Source organism: Geotrypetes seraphini, chromosome 3 (genome assembly GCF_902459505.1).
Source record: "Geotrypetes seraphini chromosome 3, aGeoSer1.1, whole genome shotgun sequence".
NCBI classification, from domain to species: Eukaryota; Metazoa; Chordata; class Amphibia; order Gymnophiona; family Dermophiidae; genus Geotrypetes; species Geotrypetes seraphini.
In genome coordinates, this window is record NC_047086.1 from 164,801,666 (window position 1) to 164,814,617 (window position 12,952).

General features: G+C 43.0%; 1 protein-coding gene across 10 annotated transcripts in view; it reads left to right on the top strand.

Annotated features, from left to right (window-relative positions):
- Positions 1-12,952, top strand: part of MTHFD1L (methylenetetrahydrofolate dehydrogenase (NADP+ dependent) 1 like) — a 441,775-nt gene that overhangs the window by 137,456 nt on the left and 291,367 nt on the right. For all 10 annotated transcript variants that reach the window (XM_033938573.1, XM_033938565.1, XM_033938569.1 and 7 more), the window contains 2 exons: positions 129-231; positions 6,556-6,632. In XM_033938573.1, the coding sequence (XP_033794464.1) occupies positions 129-231; positions 6,556-6,632 (180 nt within the window). The remainder of the gene's footprint in view (positions 1-128; positions 232-6,555; positions 6,633-12,952) is intronic.

The following is a 12,952-nucleotide window of genomic DNA, read 5'->3' on the forward strand; positions in this document are numbered from 1 at the left end:
TGAGTTATAGCTGATGTATCAACTTTATTGTAAGCTACTCTTTAATTGTAAATATCTATTTAGAACATAAGAGTTTCTTTAATGTTCTAAAGTCAAACCTCTCTTTTATTTTTGGCTTCTACCCCTAGAGACTTGGAATAAACAAAACTGATCCAGAAATGTTAACAACAGATGAAATTAGTAAATTTGTGCGTCTTAATATTGACCCGTCTACAATCACATGGCAGAGAGGTAAGGTACTTCTCAATCAGTGAGAGATGCAAATGAAACTGAACACACTTTTGGGCAAGGAAGTAAGAGAGTAATTATCAAAGCTAGCTCCTTGGGAGAGAAGAAATGGGAATCTTCCTACTTGTTCAGATGATTGCAGCAGGGGAATCCCTGAGCAGCTGAGCCAGCAGGACTCTCCAAAGCTGTGGTTTCGGGGAGTCCTGCCAGCTTAGCTGATCAGGGATTCCCCTGCTGCAATCAGCTGATGGCAAGTTGTGCACTATTTTCAGGATCCTCTGGCATAGATAGGCGCTGGAGAAAGGGAAAGAAGAAACCAAGCCTCGGACTGCTAAACGAAGAACAACAAGAAGAGGCACTGGAGATGTCACAGCCAACTGATGGATACAAGTCTTTTATTTAAAGTGAAACGACTAAAATATATAAAAACAAAGTCCTGACTAGGATCCAAGTTTTGGCGATAGCATCGCCTTCCTCAGGGGACAATATCAAGCGTGTCAGCATCTCTATTTCGCGAATGAAGAGGGCAATTATCAGGGCATAAGTGCTGGTGCCGCCACTTTGGGCTCCTTTTACAAAGCCGCGCTAGGGCCTTAATGCGCAGAATAGCGCGTGCTAAATTGCCGCATGCGCTAGCCGCTACCGCCTCCTTTTGAGCAGGTGGTAGATTTCCGGCTAGCATGCGCTAATCCGGTGTGTGCTGTGGCAGGGGCGCTTGGGCTAGGCCGGTGTGACCTACCCAGGGCCCCATGCTACAAGGAACAGAGATTGTTTGTGACCCGGATCCTGCCAGTGGCTCCCAGGCCCACTAGTGTAATCCAACCAAGCTTTTCCACTTAGCACCAGAAAGAAATAAACCACACTGAGTTTTCCCAAAACACAGGCAGTGCTGGATTTAATTGATAATGATAATTGTATTCATAGTTAGATCAGATGGCATAATTGAGCGCTTGTACAAAACAGTTGGTGCCTCCGGGTTAAACCCAGTCCTTAAACAAAAACCTACTATTTAAAGCTGTGGCACTTCTTATAACTTCACCAAATTAGAACAAGGACAAAAATAACTTTCGGCTTCAAAACTTTGCTTGTCCTTAGAGCAGTGCTAGAAGAGCAGCCCCGCCCTAGTCCAACTGGCCAGGCTGTTTCTCCCAGAAGAAAACGTTAGGCTGATTAAAGAAACTTTCCCTCCAATCCTGAAGGTCTCAGGGCTACAGTCTTTTCTAAACAATTCAGCAAGCTAGGCAATATTGAGATAAACTGTTCTCAACCTTAGAAAACAAACAGCAAAAGAAAAAGGCTTTTTTTCTTTCCTCAGAGCCCTCCCCAGGGTTCTTCTTTTCCACAGGGCTCTTAATTTAAAAAGTCCTGTCCGGGTTTTGCAACCCCTTTTTAGGTCACACACTTTCCCCGCAGAGGAAACATAGAAAGAAACAAAAGACAAAAATATAACCTTGAATGCCAGAACTCTCCCACCTGTAGTGCAAGCTACTTTTCCATGGGATCCTCAGCTGCCAGCTCTGAAGGTGAGCTGCTATCCCACTGCATGGAATCCTCTGTGGGAGGTTCTTCCATTTCCCAGTCTCCCAGCTGGGGTTGGAAAGCATGAGGACTATTTTCCTCCCTGCCTCATTGGCTTGGCTTTTCTTTCAGCTGTTCCTCCTCAGCCCTCCCCTCCTCACTGTTCTAGCTTTGCTGGAGGATAAGAGCTCACAGGTCCCTCCCCCTAATTACTGTATTTTCACGCATATAACGCACGCGTTATACACGATTTTACAAACCGTGTATAACCATGCGCGTTATATGCCTGAGCGCGTTATCCCCTTTTTTTTACATAGTTCCCCCCTGATGTCCGATTCACCCCCCCCCCGCAGGACCGCTCGCACCTGCACCCCGAAGGACCGCTCACGCTGGAACACGCACCCCCACCCCCACCCCGTAGGACCACTCGCACCCCCACAGCCTCCCCACCCACCCCCCCATCATGTAGAAGTTTCCTACCGTCGTCCTGCTGTTTCCTCTGCCGGCGGTCCTGCCCCTTCTCTTAGCCCTGCGTCTACGCTGCTTCCTCTTTCGGCGGTCCCGCCCTTTCTCTGATGTCAGAGCGGTCCTATGGGGTGGGGGTGGGGGTGCGGGTGCGTGTTCCAGCGTGAGCGGTCCTTCGGGGTGCAGGTGCAAGCGGTCCTGCGGGGGGGGTGAATCGGATGTCGAGGGGGGGCATCAGGCTTTCAGGGTGGGGACAGGACTTCAAGGGGGAGAGGAGAGTCGGGGCGGGCTAAAGGAGAGTGGGCTGGCCAGAGGAGAGTCAGGGCAGGCTAAAGGAGAGTTGGGCTGGCCAGAGGAGAGTCGGGGCGGGCTAAAGGAGAGTAGGCTGGCCAAAGGAGAGTCGGGGCGGGTTAAAAGAGAGTCGGGCTGGCCAGAGGACAGTTGGGGCGGGCTAAAGGAGAGTCGGGCTGGCCAGAGGAGAGTCGGGGCGGGCGAAAGGAGAGTCGGGCAGCGACGGGAGAGTCGGGGCGGCATGCGCGGTATACAGGTGTGCGCGGTATATAAAAATTTATTTACATAAATTACAGTTCCCCGCGCGCTAATACCCGTGTGCGCTTTTTACACGGGTGCGCGGTATATGAGTGAAAAAACGGTACTAACAGTGAGCACAGCAGAGGCTTCCAGGCTTGAAGCCAAGGTAATGTTCTGTCTCTTCTTAAAGGGACAGGATTAAAAGGTGCAGCACAAGTCTGTTTAACTTTCTCCAGCTGCACTGCTCTAGGCTTGAGAATAGACACAGGGGAAAACTTAAAGACACTATCCCCCTCTAACAAGAGTTCCTTCCTGTTCTTTCTTCCTGGCACAGGGAAAACTAGAGGCTCTTGGGATGTGTAGTTTGCTGTACTGCAATGTTTCTGGTTTAAACCTAGGTTTGGTGGAAAGAGCTTGGCACAGGCTTTCTGTCACCCTGCCCGGGCTCCCTGCCACAGTGCGTTAAAACCGTTAGCGTGGCTTTGTAAAAGGAGCCCTTTGTTTGGTGGGGATCATCTATTTTGGATTTATATGTTTGTATAATAAGTAAAATTATTCATGCAGTCCTTTACTAAGCAATTCTTCATGTTTGATTTGAAGAAAGTACTAATGCTGTACCCATTGCCTATGCTAGAAATTTTTTTTTTTAAGTGCACATGGTCTTTTATTGATAGCCATTGCTTCTAGTTACACAGCTATGTGTAGACAGTTTCTGATTGGTGAATGAGGCTGCAGTTATTTTCTGAGCTTTCTGTTCTATTTAGGCTACAGCCTAGAGTAGGTAGATAATGGGAAAACTTTCTTTTTAACGTGCAGAGAACAATTGTCATTAAACTAGCAAGTTATGTGAATTATTGGTGACGGAACAAAAGTGCGCGAGACAATCGAGCGCCGACAATACGGAGCAGACAATCTCGCGCAGGACATCAGCGCGCCGGACTTAAACTTAATTTTAATGTTCTCCGAGGAGGGTGTGTGTGGGGGAATCCCCCCACTTAAGTTAATACTGTTGCTGCTGCCATTGGGAGGGAGTGTGGGGGGAACCTCTCACATTACAGAGGAAATTGACGTTTTTCCTTAAAAGGGAAAAACGCCTCTTCCCTCTATAATGGAGGGTTCCACCTCAACACCCCCACCCAACGGCAGCGCAAATAGTACTAACTTAACTGCAGGGGTTCCCTCCCCAAACACCCACTCGGAGCACTTTAAAATTAAGTTTAAGTCTGGCGCGCTTATGTCCTGCGCGCAATTGTCTGCTCCGTATTGTCGGCACTCGATTTCGACTGTACGCTTTTTTGTGTATTTTCCAAGGCAACACTCCTGTATCTTGCATGTGCTATACCTGTATATGGACTACAGTCTGGAAAGTACTATGTATATTTGAAATATATGTGCAGATTGCATAATACCCCAACTTTACCTTTTGACTTTTGTATGCTTCCAGAAACATACATTTTTGAGTGGCTATATACACTCCAGTTATGGTGTATGGGCTTGTCGTGTCACTGGGGCTTGTGTGCATCTGAGAAGCTGAAAGCTATGTCATCGGTAGTTTCACTACCTGCAGGGACTCCCAGTGTGGACAGATTTCAGTGGAGATGTCAGTCTAACAATGTACCACCCATCTGGGCAGAGTTGGAGGTGGAGAATTGCGTTTGGCGACAACAACGACATCAAATTTATACTGCGCAGAAGAAAGGCCCGGAAGTCTACCTCTGTATTCTGCCATGAAAACTTGATGATGATAATCAAGCTGCTAGGACTCAAATATGAGTCGATGATGCCTATCAATATCAATATATATTCAAAACTAGTTAGTGTGACGAGTCACATTCACTGTCTGTAAATACAGATGACCTTGGATTGTCATATTCAGCAAAGACCATTTTTATAAACCCTTAGTTAAACTGTCTGCATTGTTCTGAAAATTGCCCTTTTCATGACTTCCTTACAAATGTATCCTGAAAAGCTTTTAATATATAAGAGAAGTACAGCAGAATGCCAAGAATAGTAATTTTGAGGAGGAGAAGGAGGTACAGTGGAGTTAAGAGAGATAAATAATCAGACTACAGAAATTTGGATCAGGGTGATGGCACATTCTTGGAAAAATATGATTAAGAATAGCAAAGGAGAGACAATAAGTTTTCTTTTTAGATTTAGTGTTACAATTGCTATATTAGATCACTTAGATGTACAGTAGAATCTCAGCTATTTGGCACCCATGGGGATTGGTGGATACTGGATAACTGTTTCTGGTTAATTGAGAGTGTTTTAGAAACCTTGTCTAACATAGTCTGAATTCCCCCTCTCCCCTGGTCGCCAAACACCAGAGTGGTAGCGGTCCTGAGCCGCAAAACCTTCCTCCCTCAAGCCCTGAAGTGGCAGAAGCAGGCAGTGGTCCTGAGTCGTGAACCCTCTTTCTCTCTTCCTTACCAAAAGTGCAGTGATCAGCAGGAGGCAGCCTCAAAACAGGCTGCTTGCTGCTAGCCCTGGCAGGGCCTTTCCTCTGATGCATCGAAAGTGAAGAGTACCTGACAGAAGCCCAAATAATAGCAACATTCCATGCTAGTGATTCCAGGGCAAGCAGTGGCTTCCCCCACATCTGTCTCAATAGCAGACTATGGACTTTTTCTCCAAGAACTTGTCCTGTAGAAACAGGACTATTGATCTGACCCAGTATGGCTGTTTTTATGACCCTCAGCTTGTTATTGCACTCAGGAAGCTGCAGGCCTGTTTGTACATGTGTGCCCTTCAGTTTCATTAGCCACATATTGGCCACTCATCCAGTGTTCACCTAACACAGCCAAGTCTGCCATATTCAAGTGAGTGCCAAGAAATGCGAGCAAATAGAAAGTCTGACTTTGGTTTAATGAAATGTTATTTTTTGAGTCTTATCCTTGGCTTTTAGAGAAGTTAAAGGAAATACAGTATATAAGCTACTATCCTGTATTTGGGAAATAAAAACGAGATAGCAAGCTTTGCTGAAGCTGTGCCAGTTAAGTGGAGCTTCTTTGTGACACTTCATATCATAAAGGGAAGAGAAAGAATGCTGTGTGGAAATGTAAGTTTTAAATTATTATTTAATAGCTGACCATTTGACACTAGGGATTTGACACTTGATGCTATAATTGATGCACACTGGGAAGTTAATTTGACTGAGAGAACCCCATTTATTGTGATTGAAATATAGGGTATTTAGCTTTGATTAGTATTAAGAGAGCCTACTTTAAAGACACTCAGGTAAGAGTTTCATTTCTTTTTCAATTAATTTATGCCCCATATGTCATTTCTAGTGAAGAGTCTGCACTGGTTAAATAAAGTATGTGCCATTCCCATGTCTCTGGTCTCTTCTACATAATTGATGACACAGTGACCAGTGATATGAGGATCTTTTAAATTTGCTGTACTTAATATCTGTTGTTGGCATATGTGGTTGTCTTGGTGCCCCTGGTGCTGGATATTATCAGAGACAGACAACATAGGTTTGATGACCAGGACTAAAAGCAAATGAATCAAAAAAATACCATGATCCTATCATTTTAAATATACATTTTAGTAGTTGTACTACTAAGGGATGTAGCTCTTCCATAAAATTGACCTGCACAACAATTCTAAAAGATTTAATTAATTTCAATAGTTTGCAATAGCAATCTCTCTCTTTAACCCTCTCTCTCCCCCAAACCCCTCAGGCTGCCATTTGAGTCATTGGCTTCAAAAAGGGATATTTGATTAATTGGGTATACAGTATAGTGATGTTCGATAACTGTATTTTATTATCTGTAAGCATGAAGATATTTTTTTTGTTTCTCTCAGTGCTGGACACAAATGACAGATTCTTAAGAAAAATTACAGTTGGACAGGCGAAGACAGAGAAGGGATTTTTTCGTCAGGTATGTGAAGTTAAGATTTTATCTGGAAGACATTTTTTTTTTTGCCACTGAGATAACAAGTATTCTCATATAGTCTCCTCAGCACTCTGCTATTAAACATTGAACTCTTTTCATGCATAATGAAAAAAAAGAATCTAAAATTCATGTTTACAATGAGGTTGATTGTATCAAAGAATAGAGAATGACACGGGGACAAATTTTTCCCCATCCCTGCAGGAACTCATTTTTGGCGAGTTCTTTTCCTGTCCCTGCCACATTCCTGCAAGCTCTGTCCTCATCTGAAGAAGCCTCAAATACTTTAAAATCATAAGTGTTCGAGGCTTATGCGGTTAAGGCAGAGCTTACAGGCAAGGGACAGGGACAGCGACAAAACTCGCAGGGATGGGGAAATTCCTGCAGGGACGTGGAAAATTTTGCCCCTATGTCATTCTCTATCAGAGAGATCAAATTATACTTGATTAAAATTTTTTATGCATTTATTTTTATTTTATTTTAGGGGTTTTATTAACTACTTTTGTGAAGAGAGTCACCTAAGATGGTGTACATCAGATACAGCGTGACTTAAAACTTGCTGTCTCAAAATGAACAAAAATAGGCATGAATACAATCAGTGAGGTAAACTAGGAGATGGTAAATTGAATCCTAGTAAGAGGACTAACATGATAGAGTATTAGAAATATGAACATTTAACAGCATTGTAAAGCAATCATATAACAGAAATATGAATTGGAGAATGACACAGGGACAAATTTTTCCCCGGCTCTGTGGGAACTCATTTTCCTGTCCTGTCTCCAGGAGTTTTTTTTTCCTGTCCCAGCGTCATTCCTGCAAACTCTGTCCTCATCAAATAAGTGTTTGAGGCTTGTGCTGTTAAGGCAGAGCTTACAGGAATGGGGCAGGGACAATGACAGTTACAAAATTTGCGGGGACAGGACAGGGAAATTGAGTTCCTCGGGGACAAATTTATCCCCATGTCATTCTCTAATATGAATATCATAATGGCAGCATGAAAGAACATCCATATAGCAGAAATGATATTCATGCTATCACTACAATACAAACAAAACACCTTAGTATGCACATATTAGAACATTCAAATAACATATGATGCTAACACTGTTTGTACAACACAATACAATGAAACTCCTTAATAGGTAGACAAGGGAGCAAGAGCAGTTGATAGACATTTCCATTCAAAAATTTTTTTGAAGAGTTAGGCTACTTGTTGCAGGGCATGACAAAATGCCTTAAAAAAATAAAAGAAACCTTTCATGGACAGGGAATAAAAGATTAATGGGAAAAAGTACCAAATTCAGATGAGTCTCTCAATATTATTGTTCAAGGCCCTGTACTGACTATATGGAGATAGTGGATCCTTAACAGCAGTCATGAAAATTATTTTGAAATTATTTTAAAAACACCCACCATTTAATTTTTTTTATTTAACCACCCCTTCCAGGCCAACTGTGTGGAGACGGTAAATCCAATGTTCTCTAAGCCACAAAATATGTAGTTTTGTCTGCAGAACTTCCAAGACAGCAAATCTAAAATTAGTTACTTCATGGTTCAGTTGTACCCAGTGGTTGACAAGTGGGGTATCCATGACTTGCCTTCACAATTTGCTAAGATGCTCAATAATGCTAGTTTGTATTGCTTGTACAGTACGTCCCACATAGTACTGTGGGCAAGGGCATTGAATCAAATAAACCACACCCTTAGTATTGCAGTTTGAATCCTAGCCCTACCTTGTTAAAGATAAATCCTTTACACTGCAAGAACCACATGCACTGTGGCTACTCCTCCGGTCCACTGTCACTTGAAAAGCAAGATCAAGTGAGTAGCTGTTTAAGATTGCGTCCTTAGCAAAATGCAAATCAGGGGAACACGCTGAAACTCTTCATAAAGCTGTAAAATGTTCCAATGTCATTTGATAATGCTTTAAATTTTAAAGGCATTGCTAGAATAGGGTAGTACACAAGTCAAAAACTCATCAGGAGTGGAAGGCTATGAATTTAACAGTAAAGGTCTGTGCTTATAACGCAAAGTTCTACTTAGCCAACTGCTACTTCTCTCCCTCTGACTAGTGGATTATCAGATTCCAAGAATATTGCTGAAGTTGACTCTGACAGTTGTTCAAATTCAGATGTTGATTTTGAAGTCAGCAGAAACCCTTGTTCCAGTTCTCCATCATAACAGCCAGAGGTTTAATCTAATCATCTAATCGGTAGTCTTATATTACGCTGTTTTTCAATTCAGATTCAGAGCGGAAGAACCCTACATTAAGGGGAGCACATGTACTTAAAAATGATTGCATAAAGAGATAAAATATCAAGAACATCGGTGTCAGGTCAAAACCGCGGAAGACAAAGGTGCGCGCCAAAGAAAATAACTGTTTTTAGGGGCTCCGACGGGGGTGTGTGTGGGGAAACCCCCCCACTTTACTTTATACAGATCGCGCCGTGTTGTGGGGGGTTTGGGGGGTTGTAACCCCCCACATTTTACTGAAAACTTCACTTTTTCCCTATAAACAGGGAAAAAGTTAAGTTTACAGTATAATGAAGGGGGTTACATCCCCCCAAACCACCCACAACGCCGCCGCGATCTGTATTAAGTAAAGTGGGGGGGTTTCCCCCCACACACCCCCGTCGGAGCCCCTAAAAACTGTCATTTTCTTTGGCGCGCGCCTCCATCTTGCACTCAGTTGTCGGCGCGCACCTTTGTCTTCTGCGGTTTTGTCTATGAACCAAGAACATCATTTATCAAAAAAGTAGGCCTCTTAAAACTTTACAAAAAATAATATACAAATTCAGGCTTCTTATTTGTAAAGGAAGATTGTTCCATGTCTGAACTGCCTGATGAAGAATATCCTTGCAAATCCTGAAGTTACCGGATTGTTAGATTGTGTTACTGTACCAGATAGGGGTGCCACATTTGTCAGTGGTGCTGTTGCCAGAGCACTTGGCCATGATGTAAATTAAATGACATTGTTAAGAATCTCACTTCAACGTTCACGGTGTAAGAACCGTGAGAAGGCAGCAACTCTGAAGGATGAATTTCTTGACAAAACAGAAACTCCATTATTGCTGCATTGGGATGGAAAACTATTCCTGGACATTACTGGAAGTAAAGAAATGGTTGACAGAATTGCAGTACTTATCACTGGCAATGGAGAAGAGAGGTTACTTGGAGGTCCAAAAATTGGCCTTGGAACTGGCAAACGGCAAGCTAAAGCCTTTCTCAAAGTACTGGATGAGTGGAGTCTTCAGAGAGGAGTCCGGGGATGTGTTTGATACCACTGCAAGTAATTTGGGCTTGAAGAACGGTGCATGCACTTTCATAGAATCATCAGTATGACAAGAGTTAGCATGACTTGCCTGTTGACATCATATGATGGAGCTGGTGCTGGGAAGCATTTTTACCCAACTGTTTAGAGTTAGTGGAGGGCCAGATGTTGTGGTGTTAAAAAAAATTTTTTCAGCAAAATTGGCCATACATAGACCAGGATTCATAATGAGGTTGCTGCAGTCAATATGTTTGCAGACACCATCAGTCCTTCTGCAGAAGAGCCTTGAGCTTTTTGAGCTCCTTTTAATTTTTCTTGGTGGCTGCCCAGATGCAGATAAAGTGAAGCCATCATTTTGAGCATCTGAGACCTTCCACCTTGCAGGGTAGATGGCAAAGGCTTCATCTATATCCACAAATGGCATGAAGCCCCTCTTACTGTAAAAGCACCACTCAACAACTTAACTTCTGCTTTCAGAACTCCAGAAATATTCCGAACAAGGCTGTTGCCAAGGCTGCATCAACAACATTCACCAGATGTCTGTGGTACTTGTCAAAAATTTTGGCTGTACAAACTAAGCAATGGCATAAAGTCCAAGATGGTGGAAAACCTTCTGCTTGCACAATCCACATCTCGACTGCCCTCCTGAGTCACTTGGTCCCATCGGCTTGGCATCATTTATAACAATGAGAACTTATGCCTTCTTTGGTGGGTATTCTGACAGAAATCGACAAGAAAAGGCTCAACAATTTCTGGTTAAAGATCCTGCAAACTGGAGAGATGATTCAAGCTGCCAGTATTTGAAGCAGCCAGCATCATCAATGAAAGTAGTCAATGACTCTGCTGAACGAGCAATTGCCTGAATGCAGCAGTATAATTCAAGTCTCACAAAGAATGAGGAGCAGAAGCAGCTCCTCCTTCACCTTGTTGTTCAACACAGAAAACCTATTCAACTTGCTCCAAAGCAACACTGATGAATACGGGCTGAATGTAGGACTACCTTTCAACGTTCACCCATAACAAACATGTTGTATTTACTGTGGAATAATGGCATTAGTTACCAGTCATCACTGAACATTAAACAATGTTTAATAAATCATTAGGCCAATAAGCCTATTTTTAGCTGTAAGTATGTATTTTCACTTCTTTCTAAGTGCATTTGCTCACAATTCAGGTTTAGGTGGAAAACTAATATAAATTCTATACTTGAATTTTATGTATTAAAAATCATTGGAGTTACCTCTAAAGGCCCCGAAGCCCATAGAAATTTAAAGGGCTTCGGGGCTGTTGCCGTGCGGCTTTGTAAAAGAGGCCGTAAATATTCACCAAAAGGCTTATCATTTGGTACAATTAACAATGGCCAGGCATAGAACAAAAATAGATTTCTAGAGGTCATGACCCATTAACTTGATTTTTTTGGATCACCCTAATATGATAGAAAATTATGAGTCCTTGATATCATTAGGTAAGGATAGCCATCCTGGTCAGCATTTTTAAGCAATGCCTTTAAATCCAAACCATTGACTTACTCATGGAGGGGAGGGGTGGGGGGGGGGGGCTTGTTGGGCAAACTGGATAAACCATGGAAGTCTTTATCTGCCATTATTTAAATTATGTTACTACTAGTGCTAGAATAGATGTGTCTGTCTCTTTCTTTCTCTCTCTCTCTTTCCTTGGCCACTCTCTGTCTGTCTTTTTTTTCTTTGTCTCTCTCTCTTTGGCCGCTGTATGTCTCTCTGGCCCCTTGTCTGTCTTTCTTTCTGTCTGTCTCTCTCCCTGGCCCCCTGCCTGCCTATTTCTCTCTGTTACACCATGCCTGCCTGTCTCTCCGTGGCCCTTCTGTCTCCCCCCCAAGCAAACCAAGATTGCTGCCTGCCCCCCGGCACACCCCTCCCCCCAAAGCAGCCCCTTTCCCTCTCCCCTCCACTTCCCTGTCTTTCTTTCTGTCTGTCTCTATCCTTGGCCCCCTGCCTGCCTATCTCTCTCTGTTGCGCCATGCATGCCTGTCTCTCTGTGGCCCCCTTCTGTCTCCCTCCCAAGCAAACCAAGATTGTTGCCTGCCCCCAAGCACACCCCTCCCCACAAAGCTAACGTGTGCATATTATCCTATGGACACATTAGTGGTTAGCACACGCATTGATTTAGCGTGCACTAAAAAGTATTGCGCACCTTAGTAAAAGAGGGCCTTAATCTTAGCTGCCAAATTTTAGACAATTCTTCAGGTTTGCTAGATCCCTCATGTTATTCATATCTTCAGGGTAGCTATCCAATTGCATATTTTGGTATTATCCACAAAGAGACAAATATTACTAGACAGTGCTTCCACAGTATCAGTTAAAAAGAACTGGGCCAATAATCGATTCTTGTCCACATCAGTGTAATTTCACTATCTTTTGTTGCCTTACATGAAAACAGTTTCTAATCCAGTTAGTCTCACTAAGATTTAAACTGAGGACACTTTATTTATAAGTCGTCTCTGTGGAATCTTATCAAAGACTCTGCTAAAGCCGCATCTAGGGCTCTCCTCTATCCAACTGGCTGGTCACTCAGTCAAAGAAAGAAATTAGATTTGCCAGCCAAGACCCATTTCTAATAAAACCACGCTGTCCCAGGTCTTGCCATCCATTGGATTCCAGAGATCTCACTATTCTCTGTTTTAGAAGTGTTGTCATTAATTTACTCACCATAGAGGTCAAATTAAGAGGCCTGTGATTCCCAGGACTCTTAATTTGAAAAAAAAGGTCAGACAGTGGAGCCACCAGAACCTCCCTAAGTTCCTTCACTACCCTTGAATATATCCATTCAGGTCCCATTCATTTGGCCATCTTTAGTTTGGCTAGCTCCTCATGAATGCAGTCTTCTATTTTTTTGTGAGAAGAGGTAGGTAGTCGGCTGTTCGGTCTGGCATATTACCAGATATTGTTCAGTTGGGTCAATGAACTGCTGTAGTTAATTTTCACTGGAAGCTAAATGGGGAGCTGCAAGACAACAATTTGTTTTTTTTAAAAATGCTCAGGAGGCATGTAAGAAAAACATA